The 26,227-nt window shown below is 46.9% G+C and overlaps 1 protein-coding gene across 1 annotated transcript; it reads right to left on the reverse strand.

Annotated features, from left to right (window-relative positions):
- Window positions 1-876: 876 nt before the first annotated feature.
- haus7 (HAUS augmin-like complex, subunit 7) lies at window positions 877-14,367 on the reverse strand. The gene is made up of 8 exons (XM_064956155.1): window positions 14,308-14,367; window positions 10,573-10,640; window positions 10,282-10,343; window positions 9,097-9,290; window positions 8,618-8,732; window positions 4,838-5,050; window positions 4,571-4,682; window positions 877-1,990 (listed from the first exon to the last, which is right to left on the reverse strand). Exons 1-8 carry the CDS (start codon window positions 14,325-14,327, stop codon window positions 1,899-1,901), a joined length of 876 nt encoding a protein of 291 aa, XP_064812227.1. The 5' UTR covers window positions 14,328-14,367; the 3' UTR covers window positions 877-1,898.
- Window positions 14,368-26,227: the final 11,860 nt, after the last annotated feature.

Raw genomic sequence — 26,227 nt, forward strand, 5'->3', positions numbered from 1 at the left:
ATCAGACCAGAGAATCTTGTTTCTCATGGTCTGAGTCCTTTAAGTTCCATTTGGCCAACTCCAAGTGGACTGTCATGTGCCTTTTTACTGAGGACTGGCTTCCTCCTGGCCACTCTACCATAAAGACCTGATTGGTTGAGTCTGCAGAGATGGTTGTCCTTCTGGAAGATTCTCCCATCTCCACAGATAAACTCTGGAGCTCTGTCAGAGTGACCATTGGGTTCTTACTCACCTCCCTGACCAAGGCCCTTCTCCCAGGATTGCTCAGTTTGGCCAGGCAGACAGCTCTAGGAAGAGTCTTGGTGGTTCCAAACTTCTTCCATTTAAGAATGATGGAGGCCACTGTGTTCTTGGGGGCCTTCAATGCTGCAGAAATGTTATGGTACCCTTCCCCAGATCTGTGTCGTGACACAATCATGTCTTGGAGCTCTACGGACAATATCTTCGACCTCATGGCTTTCTTTTTGCTCTGACATGCACTGTCAACTGTGGGACCTTATATAGACAGGTGTGTACCTTTCCAAATCATGTCCAATCAATTGAATTTACCACATGTGGATTCTAATCAAGTTGTAGAAACATCTCAATGATATCAATGGAAACAGGATACACATGAGCTTTTAAATAATTCGCTAACTTCCTTAAAACCTGTTTTTGCCTCATCATCACAGGGTATTGAGTTGATTTGGGGTGGCAGGTAGCCTAGTGGTTAGTGTTGGACTAGTAACCGAAAGGTTGCTAGATCGAATTCCCCGAGCTGACAAGGTAAAAATCTGTTGTTCTGCCCCTGAACAGGCAGTTAACCCACTGTTCCTAGGCCGTCATTGAAAATAAGAATTTGTTCTTAATTAACTGACTGGCCTAGTAAAAATGAGATGAGATTTAAAAAACAATTTTAATCCATTTAGAATAAGGCTGTAATGTAACAAAACATGTAAAAAAGTCAAGGGGTCTGAAAACTTCCCAAAATGCACTGTATATACACTTCATTTCCTAACTGGTACCGGTCTTGTGAGCGTCCTAGAGAGTAACAGTGTTGGTGAGTCTCACCTTGCCATAGAGTGTGTAGTTAGTGTGTAGGCCAAACTGTTCAGACTCTACAGATGTTTTTGTGAGACCCATTTCCTGGGCTGAACTTCTAGTGTATGTGGGATGGGTGTGGCTTCGTGACTATGACCACTTGAACAGCCACTCACCGAGTTGACAGCGCCAATGCAGTCACACCTCCGACATATCATATGTGGGGCGGCAGGGTTAGAGTGTTGGACTAGTAACCGGAAGGTTGCAAGTTCAAACCCCCGAGCTGACAAGGTACAAATCTGTCGTTCTGCCCCTGAACAGGCAGTTAACCCACTGTTCCTAGGCCATCATTGAAAATAAGAATTTGTTCTTAACTGACTTGCCTAGTTAAATAAAGATAAAATAAGTATAAAATGGGACTTCAGAAACTAGTAACCTTTATTTATTCAGGTTAGTCTCATTGAGATAAAATATTTTTTTCAAGAGACCCGGTGCAACCAAGAGAGAGACAAATATCACACACAGACAACATAAAACAATGTTGTCTGCAGTTCTGGTGTGAGAAAGCAAAACATATTTGATGTATCGGTAGTGAATGTCCCAAATGGGACCCTATATAGTGCACTCATTAAAACAGTGATTTCAAGTGTATTGAAACATTTTTAAAAACTAAGATGGGAACATGGAAAGCCAAGCTAGATAATGATGTGCCTACTGCCCTAGTAAGTTAGCACTGATACTAGAACAACCTTATCATTGAAATGCAGGACAGTTGACACTGCATGTGGTGATCATGGAGAGTTAGCAGTAGCAAGCTAATAGTTGTCTGTAGAGTTTAGGGTAAGGTTAGCGGTAGCCTGCTAGCTTCAGTCTGGAGCTCAGGGTTCGGTTAGCGGTAGCTTGCTATCCGTTCCATGGTGAAGAGAAAGGAACTCCGTGTATCTCTTGGTAAGGTCCTCCAACTGGGTGGCTGTAACACAAAATCACACAGTCAACTTCAATAGCAATATACAGTTGAAGTCGGAAGTTTACATACACTTATGTTGGAGTCATTAAAACTAGTTTTTCAACCACTCCAGTACTTCTTGTTAACCAACTATAGTTTTGGGAAGTCTGTTAGGACATCTACTTTGTGCATGACACAAGTAATCTTTCCAACAATTGTTTCCAGACAGACTATTTCACTTATAACTCACTGTATCACAATTCCAGTGGGTCAGAAGTCTACATACACTAAGTTGACTGTGCCTTTAAACAGCTTGGAAAATTACAGAAAATGATGTCATGGCTTTAGAAGCTTCTGATAAGCTAATTGACATAATTTAGTCAATTAGAGGTGTACCTGTGGATGTATTTCAAGGCCTACCGTCAAACTCAGTGCCTCTTTAATGGATATCACGGGAAAATCAAAAGAAATCAGCCAAGACCCTCACAAGTCTGGTTCATCCTTGGGAGCAATTTCCAAATACCTGAAGGTACCACGTTCATCTGTACAAACAATAGTACACAAGTATAAACACCATGGGACCACGCAGCCGTCATACCGCTCAGGAAGGAGACGCGTTCTGTCTCCTTGAGATGAATGTACTTTGCTGTTGTTCTGGGATTGATTTGCACTTTTCGCACCAAAGGAACTTGTGAAGATGCTGGAGGAAACAGGTACAATAGTATCTATATCCACAGTAAAATGAGTCCTATATCGACAACCTGAAAGGCCGCTCAGCAAGGAAGAAGCCACGGCTCCAAAACCACCATAAAAAAGAAAGACAACGGTTTGCAACTGCAAATGGGGACAAAGATCGTACTATTTGGAGAAATGTCCTCTGGTCTGATGAAACAAAAATATAACTGTTTGGCCATAATGACCATTGTTATGTTTGTAGGAAAAAGGGGAGGCTTGCAAGCCGAAAATCACCATCCCAACCATGAAGCACGGGGGTGGCAGCATCATGTTGTGGGGGTGCTTTGCTGCAGGAGGGACTGGTGCACGTCACAAAATAGATGGCATCATGAGGGAGGAAAATTGTGGATATATTGAAGCAACATCTCAAGACATCAGTCAGGAAGTTGAAGCTTAGTTGCAAATTAGTCTTCCAAATGGACAATGACCCCAAGCATACTTGCAAAGTTGTGGCAAGATGGCTTAAGGACAACAAAGTCAAGGTATTGGAGTGGCCATCAAAGCCCTGACCTCAATCCTATAGATAATTTGTGGTTAGAACTGAAAAAGCATCTGCGAGAAAGGAGGCCTACAAACCTGATTCAGTTACACCAGCTCTGTCAGGAGGAATTGGCCAAAATTCACCCAACTTATTGTTGAAAGCTTGTGGAAGGCTACCCAAAACGTTTGACCCAAGTTAAACAATTTAAAAGGCAATGATACCAAATACTAACTGAGTGTATGTAAACTTCTGACCAACTGGGAATGTGATGAAAGAAATAAAAGCTGAAATAAATGACTCTACTATTATTCTGACATTTCACATTCTTAAAATAAAGTGGTGACCCTAACTGACCTAAGACAGGGAAGTTTTACTAGGATTAAATGTAAAGGATTTGTGAAAAACTAAGGTGTATGTAAACTTTCAACTTCAACTGTAAATACACTACCAGTCAAAAGTTTGGACATCTACTCATTCAAGGGTTTTTCTTTATCGTGACTATTTTCTACATTGTAGAATAATAGTGAAGACATCAAAACTATGAAATAACACATGTGCAACTAAATAGCTACCCTTTGCCTTGACAGCTTTGCACACTCTTGGCATTCTGTCAACCAGCTTCATGAGGAAGTCACCTGGAATGCATTTCAATAAACAGGTGTGCCTTGTTAAAAGTTAATTTGTGGAATTTCTTTCCTTCTTAATGCATTTGAGCCAATCAGTTGTAGTGACGAGGTAGGGGTGGTATACAGAAGATATCCCTATTTGGTAAAAGACCAAGTCCATATTATGGCAAGAACATCTGAAATAAGCAAAGAGAAACAGCAGTCCACATCATGGCATAGTTCTGTGGAAGTGGTTAAGTGTGCCTTGAGATTCTAAATAAATCCCTGAGTGTCACCAGCAAACACCTCCCCTTTTTTGGTTACTACATGATTCCATGTGTCATTTCCTAGTTTTGATGTCTTCACTATTATTCTACAATGTAGAAAATAGTAAAAGTAAAGAAAAAACCTTGAATGAGTTGGTGTGTCCAGAATGTTGACTGGTAATGTATATATAATATATGTATGGCAGAGGGTGTGTTTGTGAAGGCGAGGGTCTGTGTGTATATACTCACAGAGGGTGTGTTTGTGAAGGCGAGGGTCTGTGTGTATATACTCACAGAGGGTGTGTTTGTGAAGGCGAGGGTCTGTGTGTATATACTCACAGAGGGTGTGTTTGTGAAGGCGAGGGTCTGTGTGTATATACTCACAGAGGGTGTGTTTGTGAAGGCGAGTGTCTGTGTGTATATACTCACAGAGGGAGTGTTTGTGAAGGCGAGGGTCTGTGTGTATATACTCACAGAGGGTGTGTTTGTGAAGGTGAGGGTCTGTGTGTATACTCACAGAGGGTGTGTTTGTGTCCGTGACTCCAGTAGCAAGGGTCTGAGTGTACCTCATTCACCGTGTCAGACAGACATACAGACACCTCTGATACCTGCTGCAGGACCTCTAGCTCCTAGAGACAAGACAATTTGTAGTATTTTAATTACTTAGCATGGAATGCAACTAGCTCAAACAGAGGGATGCTTTCTATAATAAAACACACAAAGAGAGAGATGCTATGAAAACACAGTCAGCCCTCAGAGGAACACAGAGACATTGTGTGTGTACCGTGTTGCAGGCGGTGAGCAGCCTATGGACAGTGCTGAAGATGTGTGTGTGTGATCTGAGGCTGGGAGGGCCTCTGCTGCAGTAGGATCTGAAGTCCGTGTCGTACACATGGCTGAACACACTCATCATCTGGGCCAGATCAGACACAGCTACGCGTAACGCGCACACAGACAACCGGCTAGGACTGGCCTCCTCACCACGCAGGAACACACACTGGGAGAGAAAATTATTGTTTTATTCAAAAGTGTTTTACAAGTTATATTTATAGTTTAGAAGAGGTCTGATATAGAGCAGAAAGAGGTACAGGAAGTATTCACCCCTTGACTTTGTCCACATTTTGTTGTGTTACAGTCTGAATTTAAAATGGATTACATTGGATGTTGTGTCACTGATCTACACACAATACAACAATGTCAAAATTTAATTATTTTTTCTAAATTTGTACAAATTAATAAAAAATATAAAGCTGAAATGTCAATAAGTATTCAAGCCCTTAGTTACGGAAAGCCTGTAACTGTAACTATACTGAACAGAACTATAAATACAACGTGAAGTGTTGGTCCCATGTTTCATGATCTGAGATAAAAGAACACAGAAATTTTCCACGCGCACAAAAAGTTTATTCCCCTCACAAATTTGTTTACATCCCTGTTCGTGAGCATTTCTCCTTAGATTATTTTGGCTATCTATCTGACAGGTGTGGCATATCAAGAAGCTGACTAAACAGCGCGGTCATTAGTTGCACTTTGTGCTGGAGGAAAAATAAAAAGGACACTATAAAATTTTGTTAATTTCTCTACCATAAGCCGCCTCCAACGTTGTTTTAGAGAATTTGGCAGTACGTCCAACCGGCCTCAACTGCAGACCACACCAGCCTAAGACCTTCACATCCGGTTTCTTCATCTGCGTGATCGTCTGAGACCAGCCACCCGGACAGCTACAACCAAAGAACTTCTGCACAAACGGTCAGGATCGACGTGTATGATAGGATGTTCCAGTTCCCGCCAATATCCAGCTACTTCACACAGCCCTTGAAGAGGACAACATTCCACAGGCAACAGCCTTTTTAATTGTACCTTTATTTAACCAGGCAAGTCAGTTAAGAACAAATTCTTATTTTCAATGACGGCCTAGGAACAGTGGGTTAACTGCCTGTTCAGGGGCAGAACGACAGATTTGTACCTTGTCAGCTCGGGGATTTGAACTTGCAACCTTTCGGTTACTAGTCCAATGCTCTAACCACTAGGCTACACTGCCGCCCTGATCAACTCTGTGAAGAAGATGTGTCATAATGCAAAAGGCAAATGGTGATCACACCAGATACTGACTGGTTTTCTGATCCACGCCCCTACTTCCTACCTCTTTGTTAAGGTATCTGTGACCAACAGATGCACATCTGTATTCCCATCATGTGAAGTCCATAGATTAGGGCCTAATGAATGTATTTCAATGGACTGATTTCCTTATTTGAACTGTAACTCAGTAAAATCTTTGAAATTACTGCATGTTTCAGGAGTAAACGTTTGCTTAACAAGTCACATAACAAGTTACTCACTGTGTGCAATAATAGTGTTTAATTTTCCACCACAATTTGCAAATAAATTCATAAAAAAATCCTACAATGATTTTCTTTCTCATTTTGTCTGTCATAGTTGAAGTGTATCTATGATGAAAATTACAGGCCTCTCGTCTTTTTAAGTGGGAGAACTTGCACAATTGGTGGCTGACTAAATACTTTTTTTGCCCCACTGTACTCCACAATACCAACCTAAATGACAGAGTGAAAAGAAGGAAGCCTGTACAGAATAAAATTTTTCCAAACATGCATCCTGCACTAAAGTCAAAAAAAATTAAGAGATTAACTTTATGTGCTGAATACAAAGCGTTATATTTTGGGGCATATCCAACACAACACTGAGTACCACTCTTCATATCAAGCATGTTATGGATATGCTTGTCATCGGCAAGGACTAGGGATTTTTTAGGATAAATATAAACGGAACAGAGCTAAGCACTGGACAAATCCTAGAGGAAACCTGGTTCAGTCTGCTTTCCACCAGACACTGGGAGATGAATTCACCTTTCAGCAGGACAATAACGTAAAACACAAGGCCACATTTACACTGGAGTCGCTTACCAAGATAACATTCAATGTTGCTATGGTAAAAACTGAAAATGTCTGTCTAGCAATGATCAATAACTTCACAGAGCCTGAAGAAATTTTAAAATAATTATGTGCAAATATTGTACAATCCAGGTGTGCAGAGCTCTTACTGACTCACTTCTATAATCGCTGCCAAAGGTGATTCTAACACGTATTGACTCAGGGGCGTGAATACTTACGTAAATCAGATTTCTGTATTTCATTTTTAATCCATTTGAAAACATTTCTAAAAACACGTTTCAATTGTCAATATGGGGTATTCGTTTTCAAATCTATTCAATCCATTTTGAATTCAGCCTGTAAAATGTGGAATAAGTTGAGGGGTATGAACACTGTCTGAAGGCACTGTTGGTAAAACAATCATTCCACCTCCATAATTATTGACACCCTCGATAAAAAAATAAGCGAAAAATAAAAGATTTATAATATGTGTAAAATACAAATACTGAGCTACATTGCATGCTCAGAAAAAATGGTAAGACTATCATTTCATACTAATACACAGTGGAAGATTTTGTTGAAACAAGTAACACTTGTTTTTATCTCACAGTTTTTTTTAAATGATTGGCACTCCTAAAAATTCTTACAGATGAAATTGAACAAAACTTAAATCTCTGGTTAAAGGCGAACTGAACTGGAGAACCGTCAACACCATCATCAACTTTACCAGTACAAGGACATTTTTAGCAAAAACCTGGTTTCCTCTGCCAGGAGGCTGAAAATTGACTTCAAGTGGATCTTCCAGAGATACAATAACCCCAAGCACACATCAAATCCACCCAGAAATGGTTCATTGACCACAAAAATCAACATTTTACAATGGCCAACGGATAACAAGGATCTGGAGAGATTTTGTATGGAGTAATAGTCTAAGATCCCTCCCACTGTGTTCTAGAATCTCAGACAACATTCTAGAAAAGGCTCAGTACTGTTATCATTACAAGGGGGGGACAAAGCATTAGACTCAGTACTGTTATCATTACAAGGGGAGGGGGGGACAAAGCATTAGACTCAGTACTGTTATCATTACAAGGGGAGGAGGGGACAAAGCATTAGACTCAGTACTGTTATCATTACAAGGGGGGACAAAGCATTAGACTCGTTACTGTAATCATTACAAGGGGGGACAGAGCATTAGACTCGTTACTGTAATCATTACAAGGGGGGACAAAGCATTAGACTCGGTACTGTTATCATTACAAGGGGGGACAGAGCATTAGACTCAGTACTGTTATCATTACAAGGGGAGACAAAGCATTAGACTCAGTACTGTTATCATTACAAGGGGGGACAAAGCATTAGACTCAGTACTGTTATCATTACAAGGGGGGACAAAGCATTAGACTCAGTACTGTTATCATTACAAGGGGGGACAAAGCATTAGACTCAGTACTGTTATCATTACAAGGGGAGGGGGTGACAAAGCATTAGACTCAGTACTGTTATCATTACAAGGGGAAGGGGTGACAAAGCATTAAAAACAGGTGCCAATTTAGACACCTGTCCTCGTCAGGTACATTTCTTCTCATCCTTATCAAGGGTGCCAATAATTTGGGAGGTGAACGTATGTCATTACAACTTCTCCCCTGGATTACATCAGACACATCCCCCCTCACCTGGTCATGCAGCTGTTCCAGGGTGGCGTGAGTGGACTCCAGCAGGGCTCTGACACCAGCAACCTCCTCGCCCCTCGGCCTGCTGGGTAGTGACCTCTGACCCTTCCTGGCACCCCTGGAGAGAGGTCAGGTGAGTTAGTACTGGGCCGGAAACTAAAACATGTCCAAGGGGCCAGGGTTGAGTGTGTACCTGATGTTCGTGGGCCAGGGTTGAGTGTGTACCTGATGTTAGTGGGCCAGGGGGTTGAGTGTGTACCTGATGTTAGTGGGCCAGGGGGTTGGTGTGGGGGTGATGTCAGAGGGTCAGGGGGTTGGTGTGGGGGTGATGTCAGAGGGTCAGGGGGTTGGTGTGGGGGTGATGTCAGAGGGCCAGGGGGTTGGTGTGTATGTGTATGTGACAAATAAAAATTTGATTTGATGTGGGGGTGATGTCAGAGGGCCTGGGGGTGATGTCAGAGGGCCTGGGGGTGAGTGTGTACCTGATGTCAGAGGGCCAGGGGTTGAGAGTAGGGGTGAGAGCATGTGTCAGGTGAGGCAGAGCTTCAGGACAGAAGAGTTCCTTCAGTAGGCCCTCTCCTCCGGCCCTGCTGTCCTCACTGCTGTCCACGGAGTCAGGCACTAAAGTAAGCAGCTGCTCCAGGAACCACAGCTGGCGCAGGGGGCAGGCCCGGCCCTGAGGAGGCATACAGCCGGTTACAATATATAGCAGAATAATATACCGCTGACCGTTTTACACACCTATTTAACTAGGCAAGTTAGTTAAGAACAAACGGCCTAGGAACGGTGGGTTAACTGCCTTGTACAGGGGAACGGTGGGTTAACTGCCTTGCTCAGGGGAACGATGGGTTAACTGCCTTGTTCAGGGGAACGATGGGTTAACTGCCTTGTTCAGGGGAACGGTGGGTTAACTGCCTTGTTCAGGGGAACGGTGGGTTAACTGCCTTGCTCAAGGGAACGGTGGGTTAACTGCCTTGCTCACGGGAACGGTGGGTTAACTGCCTTGCTCACGGGAACGGTGGGTTAACTGCCTTGCTCAAGGGAACGGTGGGTTAACTGCCTTGCTCAGGGGAACGGTGGGTTAACTGCCTTGCTCAGGGGAACGGTGGGTTAACTGCCTTGCTCAGGGGAACGGTGGGTTAACTGCCTTGCTCAGGGGAACGGTGGGTTAACTGCCTTGTTCAGGGGAACGGTGGGTTAACTGCCTTGTTCAGGGGAACGGTGGGTTAACTGCCTTGCTCAGGGGAACGGTGGGTTAACTGCCTTGCTCAGGGGAACGGTGGGTTAACTGACTTGTTCAGGGGAACGGTGGGTTAACTGCCTTGCTCAGGGGAACGGTGGGTTAACTGCCTTGTTCAGAGGCAGAACGGCAGATTTTTACCTTGTCAGCTCGGGGGATCAAACTTGCAACCTTTTGGTTACTAGCACAACGCTCTAACCACTAGGCTACCCTGCCGCCCATGAACCGCAAGATGGAAACATTGCTGTTGGCCTCAAAATAACATTCAAAGTAAAGCATCACAATTTAAAATTCACATCCCTCTCTCCTTTCTTTCCCTCTCTCCTTTCTTTCCCTCCCTCCCTCCCTCCCTCCCTGCCCGTCCTTCCTTCCTTCCTTCCTTCCTTCCTTCCATCCTTCCTTCCATCCTTCCTTCCATCCTTCCTACCGTGATCAGGTCCAGGTCGTCTGTTCTACACAGCATCATCTCCTGGCCAAACACTGCCAGCTCTAGGTGAGAGAGAGAGAGAGAGACAGATAAGGTTACAATAAATACTGATGTTTACCGGTATGTAAGCAGAAGCAGTTAAGTTGACAGTGAACATCTCCTTATTGTGCTGCACACCATCTGGTGGACATGATGTACAGGACACACTTTCTCACACGGTCCACTAACGACTTCTGACATAACAACATTAGCTGGAAATCAATAGGAATTTACCCAGGCATGTATATTTACCTTGGCTGAGGGAGATTGGGTCTTTAGATCTGAGTGAGGGCAGTTTCTTACCGAGAGATGGACAGATGCTGCAGAGAGAGAGAGACACAGATCAGCCCACTTTAACCATGAACACTCACTTGGTCCACTGGGAGAAAGAATATCAGTTTGGTGCCGGCGTCCACTCACACCCCCCCCGCCGCCGGCGTCCACTCACACCCCCCCCCGCCGCCGGCGTCCACTCACACCCCCACCCCCCCGCCGGCGTCCACTCACACCCCCGCCGGCGTCCACTCACACCCCCCCCCGCCGGCGTCCACTCATACCCCCCCGCCGGCGTCCACTCACACCCCCCCGCCGGCGTCCACTCACACACACGCCCCCCTGCCGGCGTCCACTCACACCCCCCGGCGTCCACTCACACCCCCTGCCGGCGTCCACTCACCCCCCTCCGCGTCCACTCACACCGCCTTGGAACAGCTGCACAAACAGCTGAGGGTGTAGTACCTCCTACCTATTGACCCATGCCAGTATCAGTGCAGTACTGAGTGTGTTACCTGCTACAGATCCATGCCAGTATCAGTGCAGTACTGAGTGTGTTACCTGCTACAGATCCATGCCAGTTTCAGTGCAGTACTGAGTGTGTTACCTGCTACAGATCCATGCCAGTATCAGTGCAGTACTGAGTGTGTTACCTGCTACAGATCCATGCCAGTATCAGTGCAGTACTGAGTGTGTTACCTGCTACAGATCCATGCCAGTATCAGTGCAGTACTGAGTGTGTTACCTGCTACAGATCCATGCCAGTATCAGTGCAGTACTGAGTGTGTTACCTGCTACAGATCCATGCCAGTATCAGTGCAGTACTGAGTGTGTTACCTGCTACAGATCCATGCCAGTATCAGTGCAGTACTGAGTGTGTTACCTGCTACAGATCCATGCCAGTATCAGTGCAGTACTGAGTGTGTTACCTGCTACAGATCCATGCCAGTTTCAGTGCAGTACTGAGTGTGTTACCTGCTACAGATCCATGCCAGTATCAGTGCAGTACTGAGTGTGTTACCTGCTACAGATCCATGCCAGTTTCAGTGCAGTACTGAGTGTGTTACCTGCTACAGATCCATGCCAGTATCAGTGCAGTACTGAGTGTGTTACCTGCTACAGATCCATGCCAGTATCAGTGCAGTACTGAGTGTGTTACCTGCTACAGATCCATGCCAGTTTCAGTGCAGTACTGAGTGTGTTACCTGCTACAGATCCATGCCAGTATCAGTGCAGTACTGAGTGTGTTACCTGCTACAGATCCATGCCAGTATCAGTGCAGTACTGAGTGTGTTACCTGCTACAGATCCATGCCAGTATGTCGGTGCAGTACTGAGTGTGTTACCTGCTACAGATCCATGCCAGTATGTCGGTGCAGTACTGAGTGTGTTACCTGCTACAGATCCATGCCAGTATCAGTGCAGTACTGAGTGTGTTACCTGCTACAGATCCATGCCAGTATCAGTGCAGTACTGAGTGTGTTACCTGCTACAGATCCATGCCAGTATCAGTGCAGTACTGAGTGTGTTACCTGCTACAGATCCATGCCAGTATCAGTGCAGTACTGAGTGTGTTACCTGCTACAGATCCATGCCAGTATCAGTGCAGTACTGAGTGTGTTACCTGCTACAGATCCATGCCAGTATCAGTGCAGTACTGAGTGTGTTACCTGCTACAGATCCATGCCAGTATCAGTGCAGTACTGAGTGTGTTACCTGCTACAGATCCATGCCAGTATCAGTGCAGTACTGAGTGTGTTACCTGCTACAGATCCATGCCAGTATCAGTGCAGTACTGAGTGTGTTACCTGCTACAGATCCATGCCAGTATCAGTGCAGTACTGAGTGTGTTACCTGCTACAGATCCATGCCAGTATCAGTGCAGTACTGAGTGTGTTACCTGCTACAGATCCATGCCAGTATCAGTGCAGTACTGAGTGTGTTACCTGCTACAGATCCATGCCAGTTTCAGTGCAGTACTGAGTGTGTTACCTGCTACAGATCCATGCCAGTATCAGTGCAGTACTGAGTGTGTTACCTGCTACAGATCCATGCCAGTATGTCGGTGCAGTACTGAGTGTGTTACCTGCTACAGATCCATGCCAGTATCAGTGCAGTACTGAGTGTGTTACCTGCTACAGATCCATGCCAGTATCAGTGCAGTACTGAGTGTGTTACCTGCTACAGATCCATGCCAGTATCAGTGCAGTACTGAGTGTGTTACCTGCTACAGATCCATGCCAGTATCAGTGCAGTACTGAGTGTGTTACCTGCTACAGATCCATGCCAGTATCAGTGCAGTACTGAGTGTGTTACCTGCTACAGATCCATGCCAGTATCAGTGCAGTACTGAGTGTGTTACCTGCTACAGATCCATGCCAGTATCAGTGCAGTACTGAGTGTGTTACCTGCTACAGATCCATGCCAGTATCAGTGCAGTACTGAGTGTGTTACCTGCTACAGATCCATGCCAGTATCAGTGCAGTACTGAGTGTGTTACCTGCTACAGATCCATGCCAGTATCAGTGCAGTACTGAGTGTGTTACCTGCTACAGATCCATGCCAGTATCAGTGCAGTACTGAGTGTGTTACCTGCTACAGATCCATGCCAGTATGTCGGTGCAGTACTGAGTGTGTTACCTGCTACAGATCCATGCCAGTATCAGTGCAGTACTGAGTGTGTTACCTGCTACAGATCCATGCCAGTATGTCGGTGCAGTACTGAGTGTGTTACCTGCTACAGATCCATGCCAGTATCAGTGCAGTACTGAGTGTGTTACCTGCTACAGATCCATGCCAGTATGTCGGTGCAGTACTGAGTGTGTTACCTGCTACAGATCCATGCCAGTATCAGTGCAGTACTGAGTGTGTTACCTGCTACAGATCCATGCCAGTATCAGTGCAGTACTGAGTGTGTTACCTGCTACAGATCCATGCCAGTATGTCGGTGCAGTACTGAGTGTGTTACCTGCTACAGATCCATGCCAGTATGTCGGTGCAGTACTGAGTGTGTTACCTGCTACAGATCCATGCCAGTATCAGTGCAGTACTGAGTGTGTTACCTGCTACAGATCCATGCCAGTATCAGTGCAGTACTGAGTGTGTTACCTGCTACAGATCCATGCCAGTATCAGTGCAGTACTGAGTGTGTTACCTGCTACAGATCCATGCCAGTATCAGTGCAGTACTGAGTGTGTTACCTGCTACAGATCCATGCCAGTATGTCGGTGCGGTGTTGCGATGGAGTACACAGTAGTTCCTGCATACTGTCAGCCTCACGCAGATATAGACCTTCCACCAGGGAACATGACAGGGTCTGTGGTGTACACACACACACACACACACACACACACACACACACACACACACACACACACACACACACACACACACACACACACACACACACACACATATATATATATAGAGAGAGCGAGAGAGCGAGAGACAAAAACATGCGAAGTAACTTGTTAGCTACCTTACACTACTAAACGCTAGGTTTTACCTCTACACGGTCGTATCATTGGCTTGCTAAAAACGTTGGCATTTATTTAGAGCCATTAGTTAACGTTAGGCAGTTAACTAGCTAGCTGGTCATCATTGTCCTTCACGAGGAAAAATGCCATTCAACTTTGCTTCGGTTTGGCTAACAGTATAACGGTTAATTTTTCAATTATAGCAGAAGTGATTGCCGTATGTTAACTTGAGTATTTACCTGTAGAGTAGCGTAGACATGTTGGGACAGTCGGTGTTCTTTCGAAGTAGCCGCCATCTTCCTGCTGGGAGAGTCAGAGCGGAAGTGACGGAGGTTAACGCGGAAGGTTAGTAGTTACCATAGCCACAAAATCATCATTTTGGCATAACCCCGCCAGTTTCTACAATTTATCTTCTTAAAAATTTGATTTTAAACCTATAGCTAACCCTACCCTTAAACTTAATTTTAAACACACTGTTAACCGTATGCCTAACCGTAACCTTAAATTAAGACCAAAAAGCCAATTGATGTTTACGATACAGCTAAATGTGACTTTGTAGCAGTGGTAACTAGTGACAAGCAGTTATCTCAGTATAGGGATAGTGCTTCCACTTGCTGTTAAAGAAAGTTACTAACTGTGGACCTTATCCACAGAATTAGGAATTGGAATACTAGAATTAAGCACTAACCCAAGAGGGGTTTGTGGTATATGGCCAATATATCACGGCTAAGGGCTGCTCTTATGCACGATGCATCGCGTCGTGTCTCGACATAGCCCCCTTAGCCGTGGTATATTGGCCACATACCACAAACCCCCGAGGTGCCTTACTGCTATTATAAACTGGTTATCAACGTAATTCGAGCAGTGAAAACAACATGTTTTGTCATACCCGTGGTATACGGTCTGATATTCCAAGGCTGTCAGCCAATCAGCATGCAGGGCTCAAACCAACCAGTTTATAATTAAGTAATAAGCCATGAGGGGGTGTGGTATATGGCCAATATACCACGGCTAAGGGCTGTTCTTTTGTACGATGCAATGCAGAGTGCCTGGATACAGCTTTTAGCAGTGGTATATTGGCCATATATCACAAAACCCTGAATTGCCATATTGCTATTATAAACTGGTTACCAACGTAATTAGAGGAGTACAAATACGGCTGTCAGCCAATCAGCATTCAGGGCTCGAACTCAGTTCATAATGGACATTAACCTTCTCATGGCCGACATAGCTAGAGTTGCCTCAGGAATTCTCAATCACTACAATGATGTTAAATACCACTTCTGGTCTTCAATCATTTACTGGACTACAGGCTTATGAAGACCATCGGAAGCATTATAAACGGGAGACAAGGAACACATTTGTCGTAAACAAAAAGGATAAAGCGTGTGGACAGAAGAGTAAGTTCGAATTTAATCAAGGATTGATATTAATCTAGGTCGTTAGTAAACTCAACTCTGTTGACTAGCGTTAGATAGGTAGCTAAGTAGACAGACGTGTGGTTATGGAGACATAATTTATAGATCAGCAGGTAAGGGTGCTCTCGAGCGGCTAGATGTTCTTTACCATTCTGACATCATATTTGCCACCAATGCTTCTTATAGGACACATCACTGCACTCTGTACTCCTCTGGAAACTGGTAATCTCTGTATACCCGTCGCAAGACACACTGGTTGATGCTTATTTATAAAACCCTCTTAGGTCTCACTCCCCCCTATATGAGATACCTACTGCAGCCCTCATCCTCCACATACAACACCTGTTCACTCCTCCCTATCTGAGATATCTACTGCAGCCTTCATCCTCCACATACAACACCTGTTCACTCCTCCCTGTCTGAGATATCTACTGCAGACCTCATCCTCCACATACAACACCTGTTCACTCCTCCCTATCTGAGATATCTACTGCAGCCCTCATCCTCCACATACAACACCTGTTCACTCCTCCCTATCTGAGATATCTACTGCAGCCCTCATCCTCCACATACAACACCTGTTCACTCCTCCCTATCTGAGATATCTACTGCAGCCTTCATCCTCCACATACAACACCTGTTCACTCCTCCCTATCTGAGATACCTACTGCAGCCTTCATCCTCCACATACAACACTTGTTCTGCCAGTCACATTCTGTTAAAGGTCCCCAAAGCACACACATCCCTAGGGCGCTCCTCTTTTCAGTTGGCTGCAGCTAGTGACTGGGACGAGCTGCAACAGACACTCAAACTGGACAGTTTTATTTCAGTCTATTCATTCAAAGACTCAATCATGGACACACTGACAGTTGTGGCTGCTTCGTGTGATGTATTGTTGTCTCTACCTTCTTGTTCTTTGTGCTGTTGTCTGTGCCCAATAATGTTTGAACCATGTTTTGTGCTGCTACCATGTTGTGCTGCTACCATGTTGTTGTCATGTTGTGTTGCTACTGTGTTGTCATGTTGTGTTGCTGCCATGTTCTTGTTATGTTGTGTTGCTGCCTTGCTATGTTTATGTCTTAGTTCTCTCTTTATGTTGTATATATATATATATATATATATAAAAAAAATATATCCCATTTAGCAGACGCTTTTGTCCAAAGCGACTTACAAGTCAGCTGGGGCCACTACTTTTGCATATGGGTGGCCCCAGTGGGAATCGAACCCACGACGCTTGGCGCTGCAAGCGCCATGCTCTACCGACTGAGCCACACAGGACCCATGTTGTGGTGTATCTCTTGTTGTGATGTGTGTTTTGTCCTATTTTTATATTATATTTCATTTTTATTTTTAATCCCATCCCCCGTCCCTGTAGGAGGCCTTTTGTCAGGCCATCATTGTATGTAAGAATTTGTTCTTAACTGACTTGCCTAGATGAATAAAGGTTCAGTTAAAAAAAGATATAAAAAAACAAGGATTCCATACCAATGACTCTATTACGGGGGCTGAGTCCCTGGCTAGTTGCACTCAGGGGTTGGACGGGGCCATATTGTCTCTCGATCCCCCTGTGTTTATACTTAACTTTATTGGTCAGCTTGTCTCATCTGGTGTACTGTGTCTCATCTGATGTACCTAAACATGCTCCCACAAACACGCTTATTTTGTCCTTTTTTATGACGTGGCTGGCCAAATAATACCTGGACGTGCTGCTGATCCTGGACTGCAGCTAAGGACCCCTGGGCGTGCCTACACTACCCACCCACTCCACTCACACACCCCTTAGCATGCTTGTACCGAGGCTAAATACAGTATATTCTATCTCACCCTCTTCCTCTCCTCCTATGTCCTCTCCTGTCATGAGCCTAGTCCTGGAAAAATAAATGCTCAATATAAAATAGTTTTTCTCCAGGACTAGGTGTAATCTGAGTCTGGGAAACCAGCCCATAGTGCAGACATAGTGTAGTGTAGATTATTCCACAATACTATAAAACTAAAAATGGTTTTCTATGATTATCTACAGTACATTTAACATTTCCTTTCTACAATATGGCCTTTGATAAAGAAAACTCTTTCTCAGGGGTGGACGGATAGGGGTGGAGAGGATAGGGGTGGAGAGGATAGGGAGGGGAGGATAGGGGTGGAGAGGATAGGGGAGGAGAGGATAGGGGAGGAGAGGATAGGGGAGGAGAGGATAGGGGTGGAGAGGACAGGGGAGGAGAGGATAGGGGTGGAGAGGATAGGGAGGAGAGGATAGGGGAGGAGAGGATAGGGGTGGACGGATAGGGGTGGAGAGGATAGGGGTGGAGAGGATAGGGAGGGGAGGATAGGGGTGGAGAGGATAGGGAGGAGAGGATAGGGGAGGAGAGGATAGGGGTGGACGGATAGGGGTGGAGAGGATAGGGGTGGAGAGGATAGGGAGGAGAGGACAGGGGAGGAGAGGATAGGGGTGGACGGATAGGGGTGGAGAGGATAGGGGTGGAGAGGATAGGGGTGGAGAGGATAGGGGTGGACGGATAGGGGTGGAGAGGATAGGGGTGGAGAGGATAGGGAGGGGAGGATAGGGGTGGAGAGGATAGGGGAGGAGAGGATAGGGGTGGAGAGGATAGGGGAGGAGAGGATAGGGGAGGAGAGGATAGGGGAGGAGAGGATAGGGAGGGGAGGATAGGGGAGGAGAGGATAGGGGTGGACGGATAGGGGTGGAGAGGATAGGGAGGGGAGGATAGGGGTGGAGAGGATAGGGGTGGAGAGGATAGGGGTGGAGAGGATAGGGAGGGGAGGATAGGGGTGGAGAGGATAGGGAGGAGAGGATAGGGGAGGAGAGGATAGGGAGGGGAGGATAGGGGAGGACGGATAGGGGTGGAGAGGATAGGGGTGGAGAGGATAGGGAGGGGAGGATAGGGGTGGAGAGGATAGGGAGGAGAGGATAGGGGAGGAGAGGATAGGGGAGGAGAGGATAGGGGAGGAGAGGATAGGGGAGGAGAGGATAGGGAGGGGAGGATAGGGGAGGATAGGGGAGGAGAGGATAGGGGAGGAGAGGATAGGGGTGGAGAGGATAGGGGTGGAGAGGATAGGGGTGGAGAGGATAGGGGTGGAGAGGATAGGGGAGGAGAGGATAGGGGTGGAGAAGATAGGGGAGGAGAGGATAGGGGTGGAGAGGATAGGGGTGGAGAGGATAGGGGTGGACGGATAGGGGTGGAGAGGATAGGGGTGGAGAGGATAGGGGTGGAGAGGATAGGGGTGGAGAAGATAGGGGAGGAGAGGATAGGGGTGGAGAGGATAGGGGTGGAGAGGATAGGGGTGGATGGATAGGGGTGGAGAGGATAGGGGTGGAGAGGATAGGGGTGGAGAAGATAGGGGAGGAGAGGATAGGGGTGGAGAGGATAGGGGTGGAGAGGATAGGGGTGGAGAGGATAGGGGTGGAGAGGATAGGGGTGGAGAGGATAGGGGTGGAGAAGATAGGGGAGGAGAGGATAGGGGTGGAGAGGATAGGGGTGGAGAGGATAGGGGTGGACGGATAGGGGTGGAGAGGATAGGGGTGGAGAGGATAGGGGTGGAGAAGATAGGGGAGGAGAGGATAGGGGTGGAGAGGATAGGGGTGGAGAGGATAGGGGTGGACGGATAGGGGTGGAGAGGATAGGGGTGGAGAGGATAGGGGTGGAGAGGATAGGGGTGGAGAGGATAGGGGTGGAGAAGATAGGGGAGGAGAGGATAGGGGTGGAGAGGATAGGGGTGGAGAGGATAGGGGTGGAGAGGATAGGGGTGGAGAGGATAGGGGAGGAGAGGATAGGGGAGGAGAGGATATGGGTGGAGAGGATAGGGGTGGAGAGGATAGGGGTGGAGAGGATAGGGGTGGAGAGGATAGGGGTGGAGAGGATAGGGGTGGAGAGGATAGGGGAGGAGAGGATAGGGGTGGAGAGGATAGGGGAGGAGAGGATAGGGGTGTACGGATAGGGGTGGAGAGGATAGGGGTGTACGGATAGGGGTGGAGAGGATAGGAGTGTACGGATAGGGGTGGAGAGGATAGGGGTGTACGGATAGGGGTGGAGAGGATAGGGGTGTACGGATAGGGGTGGAGAGGATAGGGGTGTACGGATAGGGGTGGAGAGGATAGGGGTGTACGGATAGGGGTGGAGAGGATAGGGGTGTACGGATAGGGGTGGAGAGGATAGGGGTGGAGAGGATAGGGAGGGGAGGATAGGGGTGGAGAGGATAGGGGTGTACGGATAGGGGTGGAGAGGATAGGGGTGTACGGATAGGGGTGTACGGATAGGGGTGGAGAGGATAGGGGTGGAGAGGATAGGGAGGGGAGGATAGGGGTGGAGAGGATAGGGAGGAGAGGATAGGGAAGGAGAGGATAGGGGTGGAGAGGATAGGGGAGGAGAGGACAGGGGAGGAGAGGATAGGGGTGGAGAGGATAGGGGAGGAGAGGATAGGGGTGGAGAGGATAGGAGTGGAGAGGATAGGGGAGGAGAGGATAGGGGTGGAGAGGATAGGGGAGGAGAGGATAGGGGAGGAGAGGACAGGGGAGGAGAGGATAGGGGTGGAGAGGATAGGGGTGGAGAGGATAGGGGAGGAGAGGATAGGGGTGGAGAGGATAGGGGAGGAGAGGATAGGAGTGGAGAGGATAGGGGAGGAGAGGATAGGAGTGGAGAGGATAGGGGAGGAGAGGATAGGGGAGGAGAGGATAGGGGTGGAGAAGATAGGGGAGGAGAGGATAGGGGTGGAGAGGATAGGGGAGGAGAGGATAGGGGAGGAGAGGAAAGGGGAGGAGAGGATAGGGGTGGAGAGGATAGGGGAGGAGAGGATAGGGGAGGAGAGGATAGGGGTGGAGAGGATAGGGGAGGAGAGGATAGGGGAGGAGAGGACAGGGGAGGAGAGGATAGGGGAGGAGAGGATAGGGGAGGAGAGGATAGGGGAGGAGAGGACAGGGGAGGAGAGGATAGGGGTGGAGAGGATAGGGGAGGAGAGAATAGGGGAGGAGAGGATAGGGGTGGACGGATAGGGGTGGAGAGGATAGGGGTGGAGAGGATAGGGAGGGGAGGATAGGGGAGGAGAGGATAGGGGAGGAGAGAATAGGGGAGGAGAGGATAGGGGTGGAGAGGATAGGAGTGGAGAGGATAGGGGAGGAGAGGATAGGGGAGGAGAGGATAGGGGTGGAGAGGATAGGGGAGGAGAGAATAGGGGAGGAGAGGATAGGGGTGGAGAGGATAGGAGTGGAGAGGATAGGGGAGGAGAGGATAGGGGTGTACGGATAGGGAGGAGAGGATAGGGGAGGAGAGGATAGGGGTGGAGAGGATAGGGGTGGAGAGGATAGGGGAGGAGAGGATAGGGGAGGAGAGGATAGGGGTGGTCTCTCAGGCCGTCTCTCAGGGCTTTTTAACACATCTAACGTGATACTACTATTCCATTCCAAGGACTGGGACACCAGGTACTCAGAACCTCCGATCTGTCCATCAGGGACTGGGACAGCAGGTACTCAGAACCTCCGATCTGTCCATCAGGGACTGGGACACCAGGTACTCAGAACCTCCGATCTGTCCATCAGGGACTGGGACAGCAGGTACTCAGAACCTCCGATCTGTCCATCAGGGACTGGGACAGCAGGTACTCAGAACTTCCAATCTGTCCATCAGGGACTGGGACACCAGGTACTCAGAACCTCCGATCTGTCCATCAGGGACTGGTAGAGCTGGTTCACCAGGTACTCAGAATCTTCATATGTGGCTCTCTAGCAGCTTTCTTCTAAGTTCTATGTGAACAAAATTACTCTCTGATAACACAAGTCATGTTTGTATTTACATGATGTAATGTAGTGCTCAGTAGAAAGCATTGTCGTGAATTGTAGTTAGCTTTTCCTCAATTCTTCCTGTAGCTAGCAAGGGATTCTGTGGAAATCAAGTCCCATTCTACTGTAGAACTCGACACTGTGTGAGACGCAAACTCTTGTTGGAGTGACCGGGACCATGGCTTTTAAGGTATCCCTTTGGGCCATGACTTTTAAGGTATCCCTTTGGGCCATGACTTTTAAGGTATCCCTTCGGGCCATGACTTTTAAGGTATCCCTTTGGGCCATGACTGTATAAAAGGTCAGCCATGTTGGTCAGGGAGTTGTTCTACCATTGTTTTCCAGTGCTGTCATAAGATGTGTAAACAATGAATTGGAAGGATTTATCTACACTGCATGTTTGTTAGCAAGCCAGCCAGTTTGAGGAACTGGATTGACAAACATTGAGGGTTTATGAAAATAGCCCCTCTATTAATTTAACAGGCTCTATTCTTATCCAAACAACTTGACGTTCTAGCTTGGAAAAGTCTAAATGGGATCCTTTGGGCATCCAACTCTGACCCCATTGAAGTCAAAATGTTAAACGGTTAGGGTTAGGTTAGGGTGAGGTTAGGTTAGGTTAGGTTAGGTATGGGTTAGGTTAGGGTTAAGGTTAGGTAAGGGTTAGGTTAGGTTAGGGTTAAGGTTAGGTGAGGGTTAAGGTTAGGTTAGGGTTAAGGTTAGGTTAGGTTAGGGTTAAGGGTAGGTTAGGGTTAAGGTTAGGTGAGGGTTAAGGTTAGGTGAGTGTTAAGGTTGGGTGAGGGTTAAGGTTAGGTAAGGATTAAGGTTAGGTTAGGGTTAAGATTAGGTTAGGGTTAAGGTTAGTAGGTAAGGGTTAAGGTTAGGTTAGGGTTAAGGTTAGGTTAGGTAAGGGTTAAGGTTAGGGTTAAGTTTAGGTAAGGGTTAAGGTTAGGTTAGGTGAGGGTTAAGGTTAGGGTTACGGTTAGGGTTAAGGTTAGGTAAGGGTTAAGGTTAGGTGAGGGTTAAGGTTAGGTGAGGGTTAAGGTTAGGTGAGGGTTAAGGTTAGGTTAGGGTTAAGGTTAGGTAAGGGCTATATGAACTGTCACTCAGCAAAACCTTTGAAATTGATTAGATTTTTGTTCAGTATAGTAATTACTCTCTATATAGGCTACAGTTTGACCAGTGGGGCTGTGTGTTGACTCTGGGCCAGTGTTCAGTAACTAACTCTGGGCCAGTGTTCAGTATAGAAACTACTCTCGCGATAGTCTACAGTTTATTTGAGCGGTGTGTTGACTCTGTGGTTCACCAGGAGAATTATACTATTGATGTAAAATTAATGTAGAATTATACTTTGTTACGTTCTACCCAGCAGCCATGTCTTCTCCATACAGTTATTCTACAGGATACAGCTGTTCTCTCATCAGTTATTCTACAGGATACAGCTGTTCTCTACTCTCATCAGTTATTCTACAGGATACATCTGTTCTCTCATCAGATATTCTACAGGATACAGCTGTTCTCTCATCAGTTATTCTACAGGATACAGCTGTTCTCTCCTCTCATCAGTTATTCTACAGGATATAGCTGTTCTCTCATCAGTTATTCTACAGGATACAGCTGTTCTCTCATCAGTTATTCTACAGGATACAGCTGTTCTCTCATCAGATATTCTACAGGATACAGCTGTTCTCTCATCAGTTATTCTACAGGATACAGCTGTTCTCTCCTCTCATCAGTTATTCTACAGGATATAGCTGTTCTCTCATCAGTTATTCTACAGGATACAGCTGTTCTCTCATCAGTTATTCTACAGGATACAGCTGTTCTCTCCTCTCATCAGTTATTCTACAGGATATAGCTGTTCTCTCATCAGTTATTCTACAGGATACAGCTGTTCTCTCATCAGTTATTCTACAGGATACAGCTGTTCTCTCATCAGTTATTCTACAGGATACAGCTGTTCTCTCCTCTCATCAGTTATTCTACAGGATATAGCTGTTCTCTCATCAGTTATTCTACAGGATACAGCTGTTCTCTCCTCTCATCAGTTATTCTACAGGATACAGCTGTTCTCTCATCAGTTATTCTACAGGATACAGCTGTTCTCTTCCGGTTCCGGGTTGGAGCGAGCGGTCGCATCTACACTTCGGTCCGCAGGTAGTATAACCTTTCATTACATTTTCATTACATTTCATTATAGTACAACGGTTTGATTTGTCTAATCTTAGCAATTTCTTCTTAGCTAGCTACATAGCCGTCTTTGTATCAAAGATAATTGCGTAATTATCGTATTTCGTCGTCCTAACGTAGTCTACACTGCTGTCTGCCCAGCAGCTAGCTAAGCAACTAGCTAACGTCTAAGACAATTGTGTAGTCTAGAGCGATTTTCTAGGTTAGCTAGCCAGCTATTGTCGTTCCTTTAACGTAACGTAACGCAATCAACACTACTAGCTAGCCAGCTAGCCCCCGAATAGCAGCACTGTAGAAACTATTACAGTACAACGGTTTGATTTGTTTGATCGTAGCTAGCTAGCTACATAGCCGTCTTTGTATCTAAGACAATTGTGTAGTCTAGAGCGATTCTCAAGGTTAGCTAGCCAGCTATTGTCGTTCTTTTAACGTAACGTAACGCAATCAACACTGCTAGCTAGCCAGCTAGCCCCCGACTAGCAGCACTGTAGAAACTATTACAGTACAACGGTTTGATTTGTTTGATCGTAGCTAGCTAGCTACATAGCCGTCTTTGTATCTAAGACAATTGTGTAGTCTAGAGCGATTTTCTAGGTTAGCTAGCCAGCTATTGTCGTTATTTTAACGTAACGTAACGCAATCAACACTGCTAGCTAGCTACCTAGCCCCAAATAGCAGCACTGTAGAAACTATTACACTCGACGGAACGACTTGATTAGTGTAGTGTCAACATCGCAGCCACTGCCAGCTAGCCTACTCCAGCAGTACTGTATCATTTCAATCATTTTAGTCAATAAGATTCTTGCTACGTAAGCTTAACTTTCTGAACATTCGAGACGTGTAGTCCACTAGTCATTCCAATCTCCTTTGCATTAGCGTAGCCTCTTCTGTAGCCTGTCAACTATGTGTCAATCTATCCCTGTTCTCTCCTCTCTGCACAGACCATACAAACGCTCCACACCGCGTGGCCGCGGCCACCCTAATCTGGTGGTCCCAGCGCGCACGACCCACGTGGAGTTCCAGGTCTCCGGTAGCCTCTGGAACTGCCGATCTGCGGCCAACAAGGCAGAGTTCATCTCAGCCTATGCCTCCCTCCAGTCCCTCGACTTCTTGGCACTGACGGAAACATGGATCACCACAGATAACACTGCTACTCCTACTGCTCTCTCTTCGTCCGCCCACGTGTTCTCGCACACCCGAGAGCTTCTGGTCAGCGGGGTGGTGGCACCGGGATCCTCATCTCTCCCAAGTGGTCATTCTCTCTTTCTCCCCTTACCCATCTGTCTATCGCCTCCTTTGAATTCCATGCTGTCACAGTTACCAGCCCTTTCAAGCTTAACATCCTTATCATTTATCGCCCTCCAGGTTCCCTCGGAGAGTTCATCAATGAGCTTGATGCCTTGATAAGCTCCTTTCCTGAGGACGGCTCACCTCTCACAGTCCTGGGCGACTTTAACCTCCCCACGTCTACCTTTGACTCATTCCTCTCTGCCTCCGTCTTTCCACTCCTCTCCTCTTTTGACCTCACCCTCTCACCTTCCCCCCTACTCACAAGGCAGGCAATACGCTCGACCTCATCTTTACTAGATGCTGTTCTTCCACTAACCTCATTGCAACTCCCCTCCAAGTCTCCGACCACTACCTTGTATCCTTTTCCCTCTCGCTCTCATCCAACACTTCCCACACTGCCCCTACTCGGATGGTATCGCGCCGACCCAACCTTCGCTCTCTCTCCCCCGCTACTCTCTCCTCTTCCATCCTATCATCTTTTCCCTCTGCTCAAACCTTCTCCAACCTATCTCCTGATTCTGCCTCCTCAACCCTCCTCTCTTCCCTTTCTGCATCCTTTGACTCTCTATGTCCCCTATCCTCCAGGCCGGCTCGGTCCTCCCCTCCCGCTCCGTGGCTCGACGACTCATTGCGAGCTCACAGAACAGAGCTCCGGGCAGCCGAGCGGAAATGGAGGAAAACTTGCCTCCCTGCGGACCTGGCATCCTTTCACTCCCTCCTCTCTACATTTTCCTCCTCTGTCTCTGCTGCTAAAGCCACTTTCTACCACTCTAAATTCCAAGCATCTGCCTCTAACCCTAGGAAGCTCTTTGCCACCTTCTCCTCCCTCCTCCCTCTCTGCAGATGACTTCGTCAACCATTTTGAAAAGAAGGTCGACGACATCTGATCCTCGTTTGCTAAGTCAAACGACACCGCTGGTTCTGCTCACACTGCCCTACCCTGTGCTCTGACCTCTTTCTCCCCTCTCTCTCCAGATGAAATCTCGCTTCTTGTGACGGCCGGCCGCCCAACAACCTGCCCGCTTGACCCTATCCCCTCCTCTCTTCTCCAGACCATTTCCGGAGACCTTCTCCCTTACCTCACCTCGCTCATCAACTCATCCCTGACCGCTGGCTACGTCCCTTCCGTCTTCAAGAGAGCGAGAGTTGCACCCCTTCTGAAAAAACCTACACTCGATCCCTCCGATGTCAACAACTACAGACCAGTATCCCTTCTCTTTTTTCTCTCCAAAACTCTTGAACGTGCCGTCCTTGGCCAGCTCTCCCGCTATCTCTCTCAGAATGACCTTCTTGATCCAAATCAGTCAGGTTTCAAGACTAGTCATTCAACTGAGACTGCTCTTCTCTGTATCACGGAGGCGCTCCGCACTGCTAAAGCTAACTCTCTCTCCTCTGCTCTCATCCTTCTAGACCTATCGGCTGCCTTTGATACTGTGAACCATCAGATCCTCCTCTCCACCCTCTCCGAGTTGGGCA

The sequence above is a fragment of the Oncorhynchus masou genome, chromosome 33 (assembly GCF_036934945.1).
Source record: "Oncorhynchus masou masou isolate Uvic2021 chromosome 33, UVic_Omas_1.1, whole genome shotgun sequence".
NCBI lineage: Eukaryota > Metazoa > Chordata > Actinopteri > Salmoniformes > Salmonidae > Oncorhynchus > Oncorhynchus masou.